General features: G+C 39.9%; 3 protein-coding genes across 3 annotated transcripts; 1 reads left to right on the forward strand and 2 right to left on the reverse strand.

Annotated features, from left to right (window-relative positions):
• Window positions 1-23: 23 nt before the first annotated feature.
• Window positions 24-988, reverse strand: LOC108602219 (farnesol dehydrogenase). Its single transcript, XM_017990266.1, has 2 exons — window positions 373-988; window positions 24-313 (listed from the first exon to the last, which is right to left on the reverse strand). Exons 1-2 carry the CDS (start codon window positions 943-945, stop codon window positions 134-136), a joined length of 753 nt encoding a protein of 250 aa, XP_017845755.1. The 5' UTR covers window positions 946-988; the 3' UTR covers window positions 24-133.
• Window positions 989-2,256: 1,268 nt separating this feature from the next.
• Window positions 2,257-13,956, reverse strand: LOC108601613 (neuropeptide SIFamide receptor). The gene is made up of 4 exons (XM_033293975.1): window positions 12,826-13,956; window positions 7,192-7,291; window positions 3,767-4,408; window positions 2,257-3,706 (listed from the first exon to the last, which is right to left on the reverse strand). The coding sequence occupies exons 1-4, from the start codon at window positions 13,811-13,813 to the stop codon at window positions 2,980-2,982; spliced, it is 2,457 nt and encodes an 818-aa protein (XP_033149866.1). The 5' UTR covers window positions 13,814-13,956; the 3' UTR covers window positions 2,257-2,979.
• On the forward strand, window positions 6,549-7,151 carry LOC108601892 (A-kinase anchor protein 14). Its single transcript, XM_017989867.1, has 3 exons — window positions 6,549-6,615; window positions 6,675-6,808; window positions 6,864-7,151. The coding sequence occupies exons 1-3, from the start codon at window positions 6,604-6,606 to the stop codon at window positions 7,039-7,041; spliced, it is 324 nt and encodes a 107-aa protein (XP_017845356.1). The 5' UTR covers window positions 6,549-6,603; the 3' UTR covers window positions 7,042-7,151.
• Window positions 13,957-21,788: the final 7,832 nt, after the last annotated feature.

Genomic DNA, 21,788 nt, shown 5'->3' on the forward strand with positions numbered 1-21,788 from the left:
TAAATATTAAATCTGAATCTGGAAAGCTGTTTATTTTTACTGGTTTGATTAATCCAAATTTAAACTTTAGTTTAATAAAAGTGTTAAGTGATATTAAATGTGTTCGAAACAGTTTTCAGATTGAATAAAATATCTAGAACCTCTCGCCAACGGGCTTAATGGTCATCTCGTGAATTTGAACATTAGGAGGAGTTTGAATGCAGTAGGTCACAGCATCGGCTATATCTTCGGCACGCAGCATTGGCATATTTGCCAATACTTCTGCAGAATTTTCATCGAAGATTTCAGTATCAACAACTCCGGGGCTGATGCTCTATGAAGTAAATATTAGTATTGTAATCAAAGATAAGAAGATTAGAAGTATTGACTTACAGTTATTTTTAACATTGTTCCCTTATTAACAAATTCTTGGCGAAGAACCTCAGTAAGCGCTGTTATTGCATGCTTTGATGGCGCATACATATTTAAACTAAAACCTGGTGCATTTGGCACGGTATGACCAGCCACACTATTGATGATGAGCATATGTCCATCGTTTAATTGACGTCGCTGCATGGACTGAAAAGCCTGTCGAATACACCAGCTTACCCCCAAGACATTGGTGTTAAGCGTGTCGCGCAGATCAGCGCTGTTTCCCTCATCAGTAATGCATACGCGTCGTATAATGCCTGCATTGCACACAAGTACATCTGCTCCGCCTAGAGTCTTATCTATCCAATTAAAAACTTCAATCACTTGTTGCTCGTCGCTGACGTCACACTGCTGTCCATGGAAATGTGGAGCAAGATCACAAGGCAACGAAGCTTTGAGCTGCTCTAGTCGATCAATCCGGCGTGCCAAGCCCACCACAATCATGCCCTTGGCCACCAAATCCCTACAGCAGGCAGCACCAATCCCAGAGCTGGCACCCGTGACAACAGCAACCCTATTATGCCAACGATTCATTACAAATAATGGAAAATTCTGTATTCTGTACTCAAGCTGCGAAGTCCAATAAACAACTGGCCGTTTAAGTGACAATCGAGCGAAATAAACAGAGAGTTTAGTGATATGCTCGCTCTCCCATGTGATCGTACACTTAAAGAAAACGAATAGTAGTAAAAGCAAACAATTTGTAATTACATCTAGAGCTTGCCATGAAAGAAACGAGTTGGTTTTGCTTTTTAATTTTGTTTATTATAATAACAATACACACATATGTATATTCCATTTATTTCTGCTAATATGCTTGTATTTTTGGTGTTCACATAGTATATGTATGTACGTATGTATTCTAATAACGCATATTGTAGTTTTTTGATTACTTATTGGATTTCGTTTATGTCATTTAATCGCACAATTCGTATATAATATCAAACAGAAGCCATATTGAAATAAATTTTTATTGAATGTTTACTTAAAAATGTACTACTTGTAGTTATTTCATTTTTGAAACTTAAAGTTCGATTCGTTTATTTTAATAAATTTTAATAATAGGTATATTTTTGTTCAATCGTACGATATTATATATACTACCTATGTACGTATGCAGCTTGTTTAACCGATTGCATTTTTGAAAGCTTTGTTTATCTTTTGAAAAGAATGTATTTATTACCATATAATATCAATATGCTATGTATGTTGATAGGTTTGGCTAACAATAAAATTGCATAATTTTATATGTTTTCGTTTAAGTTGTCAGTGTGTGTGTTTGGTGTTTTGTTTTAGTTCCAAGTTATATCGCTTATGTTATATCGTTATATCGTTCATTAAAATGTATACTGTTCTCGTGTTTTTTATTTGTTTGTTTTTAGAAGCTAACGAGTTTTGCGATTTCGATTATTGTTTTATTTTGTTTCATTATTAGTAATACGTTTAGTGCGAAATTACGGACAGCTTTTCATAGTAAATATTTGTTTGACTTGACTTTTGCTTATGCTTCACTTATTGAAGCCATTTGCGATCCAAATATACTGTGAATATATGTATGTATACTCACAATTATATTTGATTAATCCGTTGTGCCGTTTCGCTGTTGCGATTCGTTTGGTGTAAAACTCTAATAAAATTGATTATTGTTGTTTGATAGATGCATACCGACGAGTGTATTGCATATTGCTTATTTAAAAATATATCTGTATATATGTCTATATAAATTGTAAGAATTTTCATACAAAACTTTAGTAGGTACGTTACTTTAGACCTCGGTGTAATATATAATATATATTTTGTTTGTTTGTTTTGCTTTTCGTTTCCTTTAAATCTCAATATGTTGAGTTACTTTTATCTTTATATTTATGTGTACTTGCATTATTTTTTCTCAAATTTGATACTGGACTGTTCCGGCCGTATCAAGGATACGTTTCACTCTGGCTTTAGTAGAAAATGTTTAGCTTGAATCGCCTGCTGATAGTAAAAAAATTGCACCCTCTCTCTCTTACTCTACAACCCGCTGACTGCTGTTCCTTTCGCTCTCTAACTTTGCATCTCTTTCCCCATAGCAATTTACGAGTACAAACAATCTTAAAACTGTGTAACGTTACGTATACGTACGAATAAGTATAGTTAAGAGTAGTTCCATGTATATACGTATATATATGTGTGTTTGTGTCTGTGTACTAGCTAATCATGCTTGCGTATGTGTGTTTTTTGTTTGTCTCTGTGTGTCTGTGTGCGTGTATAGGTTTATATAGAACTATTGGAACACGTATAAAACATCTAATGTCTAAATTGGTGTCTCTGTGTGACCGTCTAAGCAATCCGGTTTATTAACTAAGCCCCGCCCCTAAACAAATTGGTCCAAACCCTTGCCACCAGCTTCTTCCGCTCCTATCACAGTACCACACGCGCTCACACACCCCCCGTCACCCACTCTGCTGGCCCACGCACACTTATTCCCATAACAAATATAAAGTTTTATATATTATTCCAAATATGTATGTATGTTTGCTTGACTTAGTGTTGTTTGTTTAAATATGTGTGTAAATTTTATACTCAAATTTACTCCTGTAACTCGACATTGCGGCGGGGCGAGGAGCTGCCATAGCTTAGCTGCGAGTCGGTTTTCTTTAGTATGGACACATGATGGGTGGGCGCATCGCCGGAACGATTTGCAATCAACGAGTCCTGTTTGATAAGTATACCACGGCGCTGGTCGGCAAACGAGATGACCGAGTCCTGTTTAACCAGCTGATGACGTCGCGGCTCTGGTCGCTGATCTACAAAAGAAATTACCGAATCTTGCTTAACAAACTTTTGACGCTTATCCATGAGCGCAGCTGATGCTGCCGGTCGACGCGACTCTATGGAAATTGTGTCTTGTTGAGTGACTGTGGACTCTTGGTTATTCAGCGCCGCTGCACGGCGTGCTTCCATATAGGAGACAATCGAATCCTGCTTGGACAATGAGATCTTGCTACCATTGCTGTCCTGCTGGCAAAGAAGACGCCGATTTCCGGATGCATCACTGCAGGAGCTCTCCTGTTTAATGAGATATTGACGCGAGCCGTGGGAGTCCTGCTTAAGCAACATTTGTTGCGACAAGTTGCTGTCCTGCTTCATCATTAGGTTGTGGCGACGCAGCGAGTTGTGCTCATAAATGTAGGAGACTGCATTGGTCTTGCGCAAACCAGGACTGCTGGGACTCTTGCGAGAGCTATTGGCGTGATAATGCGAGGACTTGCGTGTGCTGGTGGTCGAGGAGGCAATGGCCACATTGTCATAGTATCTGCAAGTAGAGAACAGCTGCTAGTAATGTTCACCCTTGAAAAGCTATAAGGACACCCACCTGAGTCGTCCGCAGCAGCTGCGCGACTTAATGATGGCCGCAAAGCCGCGTCGATATTTCTTGTTAACGGAGTACAGAATGGGATTGATGCAGCTGTTGGAGGAACCTAGCCACTGGGCTACCGGCATTACTTTCTTAAGTATCTCAAACTCCTCCTGCGATATGTCCGAGCCGAACTTGATGCGCGCAAAGATGACGTAGAGTGGAAGCCAGGACAATACAAAGAGTATAACCACGGCTACCAGCATTTTGATGACCTTAACCTTGCTCTTCTGCTGCATGCGATCCAACTGGGCATCCTTCGTCAATTCACCGGGTATGCTGCGCGTGGAGACCTTTATCCAAATGAGCACATAGCACAGTGTGATAAGCGACATGGGCAGCAGATAGCAGGCAACCAGATTGGCCAACAGGAAGTAAAGATTGCCATCGGTGCCGGGGGGCCAAACCTCCTGGCAGAGGAACTGCGGCTGCGAATAGGTGGAGACAAGCGCATCTGAGAATACCTCCTCGGCGGGCACCAGATCGAAGAATAATAGCCAGGGTATGGTGGTAACCAAAGCGATTGCCCATATGCCGATTATCATAATGCGTGCACGTCGCTTTGTCATCTGCTTCAGCGGCCACCAGATGGCAATGAACCTGAAAGAAGTGCCAACAAAGAGTTTTTTGAGTAGATGCCGCGACAATGCCGCGTCAAGGATAATGGCAATCAACAGGAGCTGTCGACAATGGCGATGACGACACCATTTTAAACTGACTGGATGGCTGACTGACAGCCGACAGCCAGCTGTGTGCAAATATCTTAGCTGATTAATTCGCACACGCAGGATGCCAGGCGGCATCCTTAAGCCTTTTTCTGCTGACTGCTTGCATTCCAATCTCGTCTATTGAACTCAACACAACAGAACACAACACGTGGGCGTCTTTTTTGATTCTTTTTTTTTTATTCCACTTGCCATAATGATGCGTAATTTGAATAAGCAGAGCAACAAGCTCGAAGTAACGAGCTGCGTCTGAGGACTTTGCACCAGCTGCCAAAAAGCCGTCAACAACTTCAGCACTTTTCATTTAGTTCTAATGCTGGCTACTTATTATATAGACTCTATTGAATGCAACCACAAGCTCTATTTGTGTGTGTCTGGACCGTGGCCACGTAATTACGCATTGTGCTCGTCAGGACTCGTTTGTGCAGCTTGCTGATAGCACTAAAGCACAATAATTTCATTAAGGAGCCGCCAGCAAGCAAACACTAAAAGCAGAGTCCAATATTAAATTGTCATAAGGTTTATTTATAGAGCCAGCAAATGCGCATTGATTATTGCATTAACATAATTCGTGCACAGTATGGATTTAGTAGCTTTGCTTTCGACTCATAACTCTGGCGCAGCTTTAATTGAGTTTGCTGCGAGTCAGACAAGGGATTTTGTGGGCAAAAACGCGCAATGGACCACGAGTTTGACTTATAGCCCATAAAAGGAAGGAGACGTTTAACAGGCGCTTAACCGCAAAACTTTTTACAAGCAGTTTACATATTTATGCACGGCAGCACATATTTAATAATTGGCCCCCAAAGTTCAACAAAGAGCAATGAAAAATGTCACAGAATATTTGTGGTTGCTCATACGCACTGTTTGACATTTCGGTAGAGTGGCAAAGCCGCATTGTCATTGGCATAAAACCATAGCTAAGTATGCTCCAGCGAGTGCTTGATATATGGTCTTCATGATAATACGCGTTAGTGTGGGCTTCTTAACGGAGACGGCACAGCACGGAAATTTCCCAGAACACATTTCTATGCTGCTGGCCAATTAAATGGCATTGGTTAAGGCCATAAGTGATAAGCGTGTGCTGCGTGAATACAAGTTTCAAGTTACTATACTTGCCACAGATAATAAATCTTAAATTTCGATTCACTTTATGAGCGCTCGTAAAAACACAAAGCAACAAAGCGACAACTACAACTGGACATGGGTAGCTCCTTTGACTTTTCGACTGACATGTGGGAGGCAGTGGCCACTGATATACTGATATGATCGAATGATATACTGATGTTCTGCCTTGGGCGCTGCATAATGACACGAAACAACAGCCATAAAGAAGTTAAAGCTGACAGCGCCAGCTGCTGTCTTTGGGGCATGTTGACGCGAAGGAATTGATATAAATGGCAGGCAACGCCGCTGGATAAACGGCTGCTGCTGCTCCTTTGGCATTTAACAATTTGTGCTGAAGTCTGTGGCGCAGCAGGCAACAATTGTTAGGTTTAGCTGTTAGCGTATTCAAAGTACGACGTGACTCAACTTGGCTAACCACATGTCAAAACCTTTTGTCAAATCGTTTTCATAGCACTTGATAAATCCAAAGCTGCCAGGATTTCAGTTTTATGAGCGTGGTTTTGGTGCTGCCGCTGTCAACGTTAAAGCTGAAGTAAGCTTACGCCGTAAGCGTATGTAGCAGGAAGCTCACGGCGTGCCGCTGCCAGCAAACATAAAAATCAAAACGAGCTTGGCTAACGACCAAGGCAAACAAACATTCTAAGTAATTGAAATACAATTGCAAGCAATGTATATAGGCGGCGCCTAATACGGCACAAGGCGAGCACTGAACTTGATCTTGAGACGGCGACCCACAAAACTAACTCAACAGCTCCTGACCAGTTTTCCAGCAGCCGGCTTACATTGAGTATGGCACTTGTTGTTGTTTTTGTTGTTGTCATTATCGTCGCGTTCACTTTTCCTCAGCCAGTTTCTTAACTATAAAAGCAACACTCGACACTGCAGTCGACAACAGTTGCGATTCACCCTCAGCGCCAAAACAATTTCAACAATTTAAACAAAATGTTCAAAGTTGTGAGTAGCTAATCGAGAGTTAATCAAGAATGTTTTAATAAATTGCATTCAATTTGCAGCTGCTTGTACTCGTCGCCGTTGCCGCTGCGCAGGCTTTCGCTCATCCTGGCGTCGTCGCTGTGGCTCCAGTGGTTGCACATCCTGCCGTGGTCCACACCCCAGTCATACATCATGGCGCACACTCGGTGCACTCGTAAGCATTGATTTATAGACTGCATTGCAATTATTTTTGACGCTTTGTTTGACAGTCATGTGGTTCATCATCCGGCAGCCGTTAAGGTAGTAACACCTATTATTGCCAAGCCCGTGGTGGCTGTACATCACGTGAGGCCAGTGGTGCCGCTAGTGCCAGTGCATCATGTAAAGCCAGTGGTGCCGCTAGTGCCAGTTCATCATGCTGCGCCCGCTGTTGTGGTGCATCATTAAAAGAAGACAGTAACCCTCCCCGCCCCCACCCTCGCCATTCCGTTACCCAACCCCAACCCCAATCCATGTCCATGCGTTTCCCACAATAAAGGTTCATAGCCATGAATAAGCGTTAATTGGTTTTCATTTACTATGTTTTTGGTCACTTACCTGTCTAGCGAAACGGCAATTAAGCTGTAAACCGAAGCCGCCACCGAGACACCCTGTACATAGGGCACAAATTTGCACATCAACCAGCCAAGCATCCAGGCTAGAACGAATCAGATAAGATAGCAATAGTTGTAAGAGCAGCGTACAATGCACAAATTATGCTGAGTAACTGTCGGTCAGGTTCATGTAGCTCACGTTCTTGTGCTTGAGCCTGTGTTTGTGCTTGTGTTTGTTTTTGTGTTTGAACGTTCAATGGTTATTGTCGTCCACGTCTGTGTCTACAGCGTCGTTGTTTGCTGACTGAGATTTATGTGCTGCATATCATTCATAATTTGGTGACAAGTCTCAGATTGCGGCGAGCAAGCAGCCCGCCCAGGAGCGTCAGCGAGGACAACAGCCACAGCCACAGCCACAGCCATAGCTTCAGTACATGGACGCATTGTTTGCTCGCCTCCGCTGGCCAAGTTAATTTGTATTCCCTTTTATGCTTCGCCATGATTATGGCTATGATTTGACTATATATAGCTAAGGAGTGTATGCGTTATGAATTTCATGCTGCACATAAACAAAAACCTGAGAGCAAACCGCTTACGAATTAACGAAAATGTTCCACTAAAATGTGAAATGAATTTGCTTTAAAATATGCTTGGGATCCGCTCTGGGTTTGCTCTATGCTTTGAAGCAAACTCTCTGCATAATTTATTTGTTTCACATAGTTGGAATTTTTGTAACTTTGGGATATGCTTGCTGGCATTTTGTACAGTGCATTGGCCACACAGCCTTCTGCCTTGTGCGTTATGAATTTTATGCTAGAAGCAAATAATTTACTCAGACACAAAAGGCTGTAAAACACACATGTAGTATATGTAGACGTGGGCGTGGCATGTGAAGGTTGATGACAGTCAAACGGTATTTTTGGCACGACAGATCGAATGGCAATTAAAACATTGCTAATAACACATCATTAGCACGTCAAGGATTTGAAGTGGAGTTCAATGCACGTTGCAGGCGACAAAGCTATAAACAAAAGCGGGGGCAAGGTGGCAGGATTATGAACTGGCTGTGTTTGTGTGTGTGTGTGTGTTTTGCTAATTTCCTGTCTCGTTCGACTGTCCTATCTCGATTTGTTGTCGCATTTTATTACGCATACGCAGCGTGCAGCACGCAGCCAAAGCCACACACCAATAAATGCCACATTTAATATGAGCTGACGCATAAAAATATTAATATTATTTTTTTTCAGCTTTGTGCATGTGTGTGTGTGTGAACTCTCTGCGGAGCAATAGTCTCTCGAATGCACACAGCACATTTAACCAGCTCGGACAGCTGCATAAATATATTCAGTTACTGTTTGGATATGTTTTTCTTTTTTTAGATTGCCTCAAGTTCAGGTTGCAAGTGCGCTAGACCAGCGGACATAAGCATAAGCTATTAATATTTGGCTATTTATTTGATGAGTGGCTGATAAGTTCGATATACGACCCAAAGTTTAATTTTGTCTGCGCGCTAGAAAGTTTCTTTTCGTTCTTTTATTAAGTCGCTCAGAAGTTAGTCGAGCAAGTGCTGTAAAGCAAATTACACGTTGAACCCAATCAAATTGAGACAATTGGCACTGATAGGTTCAGCAAACCGTTAGATAGCGCAGCAATGTTGCGCATTAAATATAAAAACAAGCTGCGACTCAACAAAAATATGCTGAGCTGTGCAGCTGTGCAGCTGTTCGCTGCTGAAAGTAATCATTAATATGCATTAAGTTTCACGCAGTATTGATAGCGTACGACAGATAAGTTGAATCGATATTTTAGCTTATCGACGCAGCCTTCAACTGCAGCCACAGCCAAATGTCAAACAACTAAGCCCAAGCCTTTTATGCATACTTCTGTCAAGCACAAAAGTAAAAACTTTACGGCAAAGTTTGAATGCCTACGAAGGCATGCTGCTTTGCATTTTTAGCGAGGCGCTTGACGCCGCATCTCAGGCGTGAGTAAGGACATGAACTTAATGAAATAATCAGACGTAACAAATCTTCCATTGTTGGTTGCTTGGACGAGGGTTCGATAGGATATGGGCATAGTTATGGCCATCGCCAGAAGCATAACACTTATGGCAAATGTGTTATTGTTATGATTATCGCTGCTGCGTCACGTCCTGCGCGACAACGACGACGATGTCGTTGTTGCGCTTAAATTGAATACCAGAACAAGAGTGCCAGAAGCAATCAGGCTTCGACACAGCCTGGATGCTGCTGCTGCTGCTGTTGCCGGTAGCACGTAGCAACTAAATTAAAATACAATCGGCAAAGCGGCAACTGATGAAAAATGACTTCATCTAGCGGCGTTAAGCATACGTCGCGTGCGCCGCGCACAAATCACGCGCTACTCTTAATGAACAATAACCGGCCACGACGAGACTTAAAAAAAGATACGTGCAAGGACTACACAATGCAAATGCAAGCCAAAGATTGTCTAAACGATAACGATTTGGCATTGATAACATTGCTGGGGGTGGAAGGGGTGGAGATGGAATGGGTAAATGCCATAGAAATCCAATTAGAAAATGCCGCGCTATGTAAGGACATTGAGAGCAGGTCTCAAGGTGTTTTTTGCTCGTCAAATCAATTCAGTTCGCATTTTATTGGTTTTCCAAGCAAACATAAATAAAGGCAAGCCCTCACCCACCCCCAACAACAGCAACTGCAGCAGCAACAACAACAACAACAGCTGAAGTTGCAGTCGAGGCCCAGGCCCAGGCGCAAGCCCAAGCCCAGGTAAAATATATATCATTGCATACACATACACAAACACACATGCACATGCACATACATACACACACACACACACAGGCGGCGCGCATAACCCTGACTATTGGGTTGTCGAGCTAAATATTTAGGTCAATTCATCCAGCCGCAAAGAGAAAGAGCCTTGAATTCAAACAACCTTCCAATGCAATTCTGCGGCTTGAAGGTGTGCTTAGATAATGGCACTCCTAATGCTTGCTGCGACGGTCAGCGTTAGCGCTAAACGTTAAACGCTTACGGTAACAATTTGAATGTAACCGTAGTTGTAGATTTTATTGCAAGTTGTACCCTTGAACATATTTAAATTCATTTTTCGAAACTTGAGTATAAATATAACTTTTTAATATTTGCATTTGTCATTTTAATTAAGGTAACAATCTTTATAAGCAAGCGCTACACAAAATACTACCAGTTCCCCTATTAGTTATAATAACACCCTTTGTATATTTTTTGTGTATGAGGTCTAAAATTATGTTTCATTAATAATTAAAAGGAAGTGGAAATTATAATTAAAGAAAAATATGTTCTGAGACGGCTTAATTAATAATTAATTTAAACTAAAATATGCACTCCCTTTTTCTTAATAATAAATTTTTTTCAATAAATAGGTTCAGCAGAGTTCTGTGCTGTATATGTTAATAATCTGTATTCAGATTCGAGCATATGCTCGAAAATGTGTTTTGGTTTCACTGTGCAATTTGATTTTAGCACTGCTCACTATACGCAATATATATGTATGTATGGGTTCTAGACTATCACGTGCACATAACTCGCTTTGATGTTAAGCCACCAATGAGCAAATATGCCAAACTAACTCAAAAGGCAAACCGAGTCCCCACCAATTCCTTTTACACATACATACATACATAAACAACTCTAGCTGTGTGCTTGTCTCAGCTGCAGTTGGTGGCATTCGCTTCGATTTGTATGTCTTTTGGGGCATTCACAGTGACTTGAAAGAAAATGAAGCGTGAATATGAATTCACTAGAATTCACATTCGCAAGTCAACATACCTTACATTGTGGCCCAAGGGCTGTTTTCAGTTGTATGCCTATTGCACTTGCTGCTGTGTACTTGTGTGTGTGTCTCTTGTTGGCTGGCTCTGACCTGCCCAAGTAAAGGCAATTCTTGCCACCCACAATGACCCACTAAATGGTGGCCGTACCCGCAGCACCCTGCGCCTGTTTGCCAAACCCTGCGCCTATGTTGAATTTGTGAAATTAGGTCAGTTCTGTGTCGATGATCCTTCAGGCCAACCCCACAAAAACCCAACCCAATATATAGCAGCAGCAGCAGTAGCAGCAACAACCCGACTCACATTGAGAGTGAGAGAGCGCACCCAGAGAGACAGCGCGAATGCGCAATGATGCACACTCCAAAAACCTATACACACACACACACGCACACATACAGACAAAGCCCATTCACTTTTTCTGTGGGCGCTTGAATCGTTTTTGCCATTCGGTTCATTTCGTTTACTACTACGACAAACCCCAACTGCCACTTTCACTTCACCACCTCACGGTTGGCTGGCTGGCTGACTGGCTGGCTGCCTGACCTGACCTGGCTAGCAGTGCACTGCTGTTTGGTGTCTTGGTCTTGGAGCGGCTTTAATTGGCAAAAATTGGTACGAGCTTAAAGACGGCCAGGTGTATAAACGTTGGGACGACTAGGCCGACGCCTCATTGACGAATTGACTACTTGACTGCCCTGACATGTCATGCATTACAATCAGCATTTGATTTCTGAAGGATTTCGATCATTTTTTCATGTCGATTTGCATGCTATTTCTCAGCTAAAGCCCGAACTCTGTGACATCCGATTTGCCTAGCCAAGTTGACAGTTCACATACCCACACGTACACACACACACACACGGCGGACACAAGCAAAGCAATTTTATTCAAATTGAGGCTGAGTGTATAGCCTTGCTGATTAAGTATGTCAAAATAGGTTACATAGCAATTGAATATAAAACCTTTGTGAATTCAATTATTAAGAATTTAATTGAATTGCTTTTAGTTGTCACTATTTGGCAGACAATGATTATTCTTGATAGTATAGTATGCTACTTTTTTAATATCGTCAACACAAGAGTTTTTAAAGGGAGTCTCATCAAAAAGAAGAACTCTGATTATTAATCGATTTTCCTTGAGTTCAAAGCTACGCACTTCAAGAGCTTAACAATTTATTCATCGTTTTAAATTAAAGTTGAATTGTTTTATTTGAAACAACATCAATCGGAATTAAGCCAATTGAAAATGACCAGTTGATTAGAATTATAAATCGTAATTTTAGATTGTTCTACGTCGTTTAGTTTACTTCGGAGGCAGCAATTGATGAAAAATGATGTAAATCTTGCCAAATATATTGCCATTCAGGACTCTCAGACATGCAAGTACTTATGCTGACATTAGTGTTAAGCGTTGAAGCTTGTTGTCGACAAATTGCGCATACGCCACGTGTCATTGGCCAAAAGCCTAATCCACGTGTCAATTAATTACGAAACATAAATCCAGCTAATATGCGGAGTAAACACAAAAACCGAATATAATATATAAGCAGCAAGCATGCTACTACGAAAATGTTCATACACTTTTATCTTTGCTGTGCGAAATAAAAATACGAAGCTGATGTCGCGCTCAAGTAGAGTATGAAATGAAAGCGTGCTGCTACATAATGGCCATCAAATAAATCTCAGACTAACTATGGCTATTAAGTAACACAAATGCTGGATAGACAGTAAAACCTCAATAAAAACGAATGTACCCAGCAGCTCAATACTCGGTTGTTAATAATAGCAATTAAACAAATGTTACTTAATGTGGTTTACTTACGCACAAAGAGATTCCCAATGAGTGTGGCCGGCAGACAGAACACAATCACTAGGATGTCCGCAATGGCCAGGTTGACAATAAAGTAGTTGGTAACGGTGCGCATTCGAGGAGCGCGAAGGACCACAGCAATCACGAAACTGTTGCCGACGAGACCCACCAGAAAGACAAGAATATATGCCACACAATAAACAATGGACATGGCCAGGGAGTGGCGATATAGCGGATCGAAACCAAAGTCCACAGTACCATCGAGCGACTCCCAGCGTAGCATGCTGTCGTTGTAGGATCTGGTGGCTGCTGCTGCCGAGAGCAGGCTGGTGGTGGCCGGCGACATGCTCAGCAAGTTGGCGTAATAGGTGGATGAGGTGCCGCTTGGCATGGCTATGACAGTTTGAAGCGAGGCCATTGCCAGCTGGCTAGGGGAAGTGGAAGATGCGGATACAACGGCAAATGCGGATGTGCTTGTTGTGCTGCTGCTGCTGCTGCTGTTGAGACTGTTGTTGACGGCGGCAATTGTTGATAACAAGGAGCTGGCGGCGGGCACCACTGTCGCTGTTGCTGTGGTCAAGACAGTGCCCAAAAGTGTGTCCGTAATGGCACCGTTATTCATTTTAATAGCACTCGATATACTTGAGAAACTGCTGTCATTGCTGCTGCTGTTGCTCTTCTTGATATTGTTGTTGTTGTGGCTGGGGTTGCTACTGCCTTGCAATTCATTGAAATTCAAGAGTTTTCGCAAATCGACCAAATTATGCGTGAAATTATTGGAGCTGCTTGCAGCATCCGACATGGGCCACGGCCGGGAACCTGAAGAGGCCGCTCCTAACGTTGCTTCACTGCTGCTTAAATTAGCTTCAGCTTCGGTTGGCGTTATGGTTGCTGTTGCCGTTGTTGTTGCTGTTGTTGTAGTTGCTCTTGTTGTCGTCGGCATGTCGCCACTTGTATGGATTTTATGTTTACGCTTGCGAATTCGTCCGTTGGGTGCCATCCTGACACTTCCTCCCCCAGCGGCTTGATGAGTGTCTTGCAATATTTCACTAGCTCTATGCTTATAAAAATGGCTGTTTGTCTATTGTTATTACTGCTATCACTGCTTACTGACGGTACTTTAGAAAAAGTCTATAAAAATAATGTCGCTTGGCATTTTGTACGGAGTGTGTTTACGTTGAAGGATATGCTGAGATTCTCGGCGTGCTGTATCAAATTAATTAATATTCAATTAAAGCGCACTTTGTATGTTAAAAGTTTGTTTGTTCACATGTGTGTGTTTTAGTGAGTGCGTGTATGTATGTGTGTGTGTATGTAGTTTGTTGTTGCACAACATTTGCAATTTTCGTTCTACTCAAGGCTGGCTGGTTGGCAGGTTTTTTTTTTTTTTGTTTTTGCTTTTAATGTTTGTAACTGCATTTAAGGTACAAGCCACGAATAAAACATTTTATTGCAAGTTGTTGGCTTCGTCGGCAGTCGGTTCGTCAGTAATTCGTGGCTGGTTGGGCCTTGGTTGGCTTTACGAAAACTCTGACGGCCCCAAGGACTCGTGTGCATATTTCAGATAAGGCCAAATGCTGGCTGCCCTGTTCATATGGTTAACATAGCGCATAACATTGAACGCACCAAAAACAACTAATCAGCTGAGCGGAGGCTGTTGGAGGCTGGCTGCAGCTGCTGTTAAGGCAACGGCTGAACTCAGGGACATGCACAGGGACATGGTCATTTGACCATTAGTCAAAAGTCAGGACACCCACACACACACAGACCACACAGACACTCATGCGCAGCGCCTGACTGATTAACTAATTGAATTGCCATTATTCTTATTGTATTTTTGGACGCAATTGAAAAGGCAGCTTGCACTTTGACCTCAAGCGAAATTGCCACTGGACAGTCGACAGTATCTCGATCGCACCAAATATAAATTCCATTAAGCACAACTGCCAAGTGCACGCAGCACACTTCACTGCCTGTGCTTGTGTGACACTACAACAAAATTGCCCGTAAGGACTTGATATTTTCTTTCATTTTATTTTAGACTCTTGAGTGCGTGTGGTGCAGGCGTGCCAACTGTTGGCCCCAGCAGACAAGCTGGCGACAAAAGACCCATTAACACAATTCGAAATGCGCCAAGCACTAAGCACCAAGAATCCCACGCTCACGCTCAGAGTTTTGAGCATGAAACTGTTTCATGCTGTGCCTGCATAGTTCAGTTATCAACAGCTGAGCTGTCCACTCTGGCGTATAAGCAATAATAATAATCAAGTGTCGCAGGCAAAAACAAAACTAATTAGAGTTTTTGTGTAATTTTATCCTAAACTAAACTCAACTTTGCAAACTTTAACACACACACACGCACACACGCACATATATATCGCATGACACCCACATTATAAACACAAAAATTGCAATTAGTGCACTACGCGATGTCGTTTCCGTGTTTAGCGTGCCATGAGCGGCCATGTGTTGGTCCTGTGGCCTTTGCCAGGCTTTGCTAGTTTCGCGAGCGCGAAGTGTTCACGGTGTCGTGTCTAAAGTAGCACTGCTGCAAATGCTGCATGGCCAGCTCGTTTTTCTGTTTAGTTCAATTCAGTTCAGCTGAGTTCTTGGGCTATCTGACACGACAGACACAGACACGACGACGACTGCGACAACGACGATGGCACGACGACCAAATGTAGGTCCTTGTTGCCAAACCGCGCCCGGTGTCAGCTGCCAACACTTGAATAGACTGCGCTCAAAATGCTTTAGCTTGGGCTTGGGCTAGGGAAGTATGGGCGCTCAACGGCTCGCACACTCGTCCTTGTCGACAGCCGTCTCTACTCGCGCGCTCAACGAGTGTGTTTTTCCTATGCGAATGTATGTGTGTGTGTGTGTGTGTTTTGGCCCCCAAATGCATCGACAGAGTTATGTTATATGCTTTAATATGTAGTTTATATACATATGTATATACTACATATATTTTTTGTTGTACTTTCAGAGGCTCAGCGTTGTAGGCTCTAAATTGAAGGACTACATTTGGCAATATGCAAGGTTAAACTGTAAAATGTCAGGGAAGCCAAAAGACCATGAGATGCTGTTGCCGCTATTTTGATGTTGATGAAAAAAAAGAACCCAAACCCAAATAAACACTTTTCTCTGCCAGGCTAAGCCTGCAGCAAGGATGCCTGTGGTTCCAAGCTCTAGCAGCTAGTGGGGGGTGGGCTCTTTTGGGTTCCGAATGAAACATGTTGATGTTGCCCATTCCCCTTTAATACGTTTATTATGCCATTTGTCAGTTTCCCTTTTTGGCTGCCTGTTGTCCTCAGCTGAGCGTGTGTCTGTGTATTGTTGCACTAGCACCGCAGGAAACAAAACAACAAGCAACAAGATGCGCCCAAGCTCAATTGTTATTGTCTAACATTGTTGGATATACACGACTGCCCACGGCGTATACGCAATTTCCGAGCAGTTCCCATCATTATTGTCGCTTTTAGGCCTTTTGTTGTTTATGTTCGTGTGCTGACAATCGTCGCGACATGTTTACTTAAGACTTGGCTGCCACTTTATGACTTTTGTGATGGTTTCCTTCCAGTTTGACGAAAACTTATATTGTTTCCTTCAAAAAAACTTAGCAAAAGTCATCTGTCGCTTTCCGCCCTCGGACATAGCCAAACTCTATGGAGCAATTAATGCCACTGCACCCAAAACAAACATAGCCTTCGACCTCTATAGCTTTTGCATATTTCTTGCTTCAAGTTTAACGACAGTTTTCAAGTTTTCTTCGTCAGCTCGTTAGCATTAATACCTACAAAATCATAGCAAACAAAGTCACTCAAATTATTCCACACAAAGGGAGGGTGTTTGAGCTCTTCTTGAACAGTGCTGTCCGCGCTTGAGTGCTATCAAGCATTAAAAGCCAAAATTGATTTTAAAAAGCTAATTATCTGCCAGCGCTAGCTGGAAAATAGCTAACTTGGCAGTTCTAACTAGGATGCGCGCGCTTGCAACAGCTGGTTTTGCTGCTATACTAACCAAAGGTTCAAAAACCTTGTGCCTTGGCTCAACACATACAAACAATACTATATAACAGTTACACTGCAAAAAGTTTGTAGATGTACCTAAACAAAATTATATAAAAGTTACATATTTTCAAATGTTATCCAATTAACACAGTTTTCGACAAAACCACATTAGACATCAACTGAATTTCATTTTAGCACAGCTAAAATAGTTTAATATTAGTTTTTAATAAGATAATGTGTAGTATATATATATGTACATATATGGAATATAAGCCAGAACAATTGGACAACTTTGTTCTTCATTTTGTGTAATCTAAAAATGTTTAAAACTAGAGATTTAGTGAAATAATAATAACTGTTAGGCTTTCTTTACTTTTTCTCATTTACCAATTGATTTACACAAATGAAAATCCTGAAGCGCATTGCTTGCACATACTTAGTAATTAAATTTGTATACTACAATATTTCTATTATGTAAGGCGCGGATTTTTAAGTCGTATTTTAGACTTTATGTAATCCTATTTTTACCTTTTTATAATAATAAATTCACAAAATTTTCATAAGTATAATAGTTGTATAATACAATTTCAAACATAAATGAAGCGCGAGAGATTAACAGAACATTCTATGAGCAACCGCATGCAACCCTTGAAATACAGATACATATTTATCTACACGCTTTAAAGACACATTTGTCTCGCTCACACGGCTACATATGTTCATCCTGCTTGCACGAAATGTTTATTTGCGAACTGATTACTGATTCACGAATACACTTCTATTTAAAGTGTATCATATTGCTTTAAGCATGATAGTTTGTATTAAGAATTACATAGTTATATATTTATTTAAACGGAAATGGCAATCTGCAATCAACCTACAATAGAATAAGATAAACATCTCACATACATATGTACATACATGTAACACATGAGTTGCATGAGAAATTCAGTAAGCTGTTTCGGGAGGGTATGCTACAACAATAAAGTCACGTAGGTAGTTGAGATAAAGAAACGTACGAGCATTTTCTCGAAACTTCCATGGCTGCCACTCACAAAGTATAAATAGAGGTGCGCGTTTGCGATACATTTCATTCGAATATAACCAGTGTTAAAGTGTACATCTCAAGTGAAAAAAATACAAAATCAAAAAAAGTTTCTTCATTACTCAGTGCAGTTTATATATATATTATACCACACACCCACTTTAAATATATATACACATACGTGTACATATACATATATGCAAAATGATTAGTCATCAGCAACAAATGTGTAGAAAATTTACTAAAATGTCGAGGCAGCGAAGCTACAACATGGCACGCAGGCTGAAATAATTCATACCAAGCTGGCATTTTTGCTGTGAACAAAGAAAACATTGTCGTCATCGCGTCAGGCAAATTCACAACATGAGGAAATGGGGAAATCGGGGAATCCACATGGCGTTGCGGACGCGAAAGGTTTTGCATCTTTGACCAGAAAGCTGGTCATTAGGCAGGCTGATGAGGCAGATGCCAGGGCCAGACGGTCGAGGCGCTCTAGTAACCAGAACCAGTTTAAACCGGATTTTGCGTAGCTCGCCAGGTATAAACGCCAACCAACCGAACGTGTTTGCTTGTTATACATATACATACATATACGTAAGCAAAAAAATTATTAGATTATAGCGTATTTATTAGCAATGAGTCACAAACGTATCTAAACGTTTAGAAAAAATATCAGATCAAAGTGTCTTATACTTCACTCAGCATAAATATTCAAATGTTACATGTACTGTGTAACATTTTACACCTCTTACATTGCGTATTTAAACGTTTAACTAATATTGTGAAATACTTCACATTTACATTGCGTAATTACATTTGTAAGGCGATGCGTGTTTTTTATTTTCACTCGCACTCAAAGCGAATTCAATTCGCCGGCAGCTGCGCAGTAAATTTTGCTCTCTAAACGACTCTTATACATAGTTCCTCCCCTAATATACGTATACGTATTTCTTTATCTCTGCGTTTTGTATGAGAGAATGTTTTGTGAATTTTCACTGCGATTTCTGTTACTCATCTTGTTTATACTTTATTGTACCTTTTACCTGTAAAATAACTTTGTTAATTGCTTTAATAAAGCTACTTCTTAAATATTAATAAGTAGTTGATAATCTTATTTTATAATTTGATCATTTTTATAATAGTTAACCAAGCAACATGTATTTCTTCTTTGAACTTTATAGTTGGGCGTTGAAAGTTGATACGCGATCGATTGAATTTAACTCGAACCCATAGCGGGCAAGGGGCACTATAATTGCCATCAATGCAATTTGCCCAGTCCATTCATGGGAGTTCGTCGTCGCCTGTGGCGTTACCCCGGGCTGGGTACGCACACAGGCACATTGATATTTTGAGATTGATTGCACGGATTGATTAATAGGAACCTGTATCGACTTCTCTGCTCCACTACTATTACCAATAAAGGGCCTTCTGTTGCTTACCTACAAAATCACCATCGAACCGATGTAAATACTGAACAAACTTATAGAACACTTGACATCGATCGGTTGAACTTGCCAGCACTCGTTATATCAATACATAATCGTCTCTGGATATCAACTGAAAATGCAGAAGCACAGTTCAATAAGCTTAGAAAATCTGTCAATTTTACTTATCATATATTTTTGGTTGTTTTTATACACAGACTGAAAAGTGAAATCTTCACTAATATAACAAATGTTGTTTACACATATCTTTGTTTTTGTATACATGAAAATTAAAGTTAGCTTTTGGCCTGTATTTTTGTAAATTTCTTATTCTCATGTGGAATTAGAATGGAAAACAAAGATTTAAAAAAAAGTCGCAAACTAAAAAGAAGCAAAAAAATAATAAAAGATTGCAAGTTCTAATAAATTCTGAAAACACCTGTTCGTCATATTTTTATTTAAAACGTAAGCTCCATTAAAATTTCAGTCGACACATCAACTTAAGCGTAAATATGGAGTAAGCGCTAGTCAATATTGCGGAATACATATTTATGTAAGTTACACAATGATCTACATCAAGTCAGCATAGGAACATACATGAATTGTATACAATAAAATACAATAAAAATGAAGTGGAATCTGACTTCATTTTGTATCCCTCTTCGATAAAACGGGTCTGCAGCTGCAGCTTTATACAAATTATATCCTTCGAAATAATAGGCATGCAAATCAAATTTAAAAATGGTTACTCCATCAAAATACACCTTCGTAATATATGCTCAAAGAATACAAATAATATACAAATGTTATATATAATAATAATACGAATTAAATAAAAAACATATAACCTGGGAAAACCTACTCCAATATCAAATAAAATATTAATAGGTATATCTGCTTGAAATTGTAAATATGCTATAAATACACTATCGGCGCTAAACAAAATTTAAAAGGTACGGCATAATCAAATTTAAAAATAGACAAATAAAGAATCCTTTTGACTTTACGCAGTCAAATAATATAAACTTATTAGATATAAACATAAATAGGTAGTGTCTGAAAAAAGCCTGATATTTAACAAACACATAATATCCCCAGAAAAAAATAATAATCCACCTACGGATAAACTTTATAAAACTTTATCCCTCGAAACACATAATCTGCGTATTACATGGCTTATAAATACGTAGGGCTTATAAATATGTAGGAATTTATATAGGTAAGGATTTAAACATAATCTTACTCAATTAAATGGTATCCGCAAGCAAATTAACTTTTCCTTGAAACACACCATCGGCATATAAACAACTCAATTTAAATAAAAAAACAAAAGGTAGGGCCCAAAATAACCGCAAAAGACACTATCTGCGTATGAAATACTCTATTTAAATTAAAAATTAGGTAGGACCTCTTCAAATTCTAATGCAACAAATGGTATCCGTTAGAAATCAAACACATACGAGTAAACTTTATAAAAGTTTATCCCTCGAAACATACTTTCTGCGTAATAAACCTGTATTTATATTAACTTTATGAAACTTTATCCCTTGAAACATACATTCTGCGTATTAAACCTGTATTTATATTAACAACAATACGTTGGACTTATACAAAATGTTATACAACAAATGGTATTCGTTAGAAATGAAACACATGCGAGTCAACTTTATAAAAGTTTGTCCTTTGAAACATACGTTCTGCGTTTTAAAAACTATTTAAGCAAACAAAAATAGGTAGGAATTCAACAAAATCTTATAAAACAAATGGTGTTCGTTAGAAATGAAACACACGTGCATCAACTTTATAAAACTTTATCCCTTGAAACATACATTCTGCGTATTAAACCTGTACCTATATTAACAACAATAGGTAGGACTTATACTAAATACTATACAACAAATGGCATTCCACACACACGCGAATCAATTTTAAAAAGTTTATCCTTCGAAACATACTTTCTGCGTATTAAGCCCGTATTTATATTTAAAACAATAGGTAGGACTTATAAATCACATGCGAATCAACTTTATAAAATTTAAACTTCAAAACTTCTGAGCTTCTACTTAAATTAACAACAATAGGTAGAAATTATACAAAATCTTATTCAACAAATGGTTTCCGTTAAAAAATCAAAGACACATGCGAAGCAACCTCACAAAAGTTTATCTCTGGAATCAAACTATCTACGTATTGAAATAAAAAACTAGATACTAGCAACTTTAACTTATTTGTATCCAATCAAATGGTATCCGTTAGAAATAAATCTTTGGGATCTATCTTCATATAAATGCGATTCAAATTTATAAGCCTTAACCGATCATCAGGCCAATTTATATAAATTAACAAGCTCTGGAAGCTTGCACAAATCTATTTCAACTCAATATGCCAAATGGGATTTGAAGGCCAATTCCTTAAAAGAAACTATACACATAAACCGAAACAGCATTAACATTTGTAATGAAATTTCCGCTATACTCAGACAAATATTACTTAAAGAGA

Source organism: Drosophila busckii, chromosome 3R (assembly GCF_011750605.1).
Source record: "Drosophila busckii strain San Diego stock center, stock number 13000-0081.31 chromosome 3R, ASM1175060v1, whole genome shotgun sequence".
NCBI classification, from domain to species: domain Eukaryota; kingdom Metazoa; phylum Arthropoda; class Insecta; order Diptera; family Drosophilidae; genus Drosophila; species Drosophila busckii.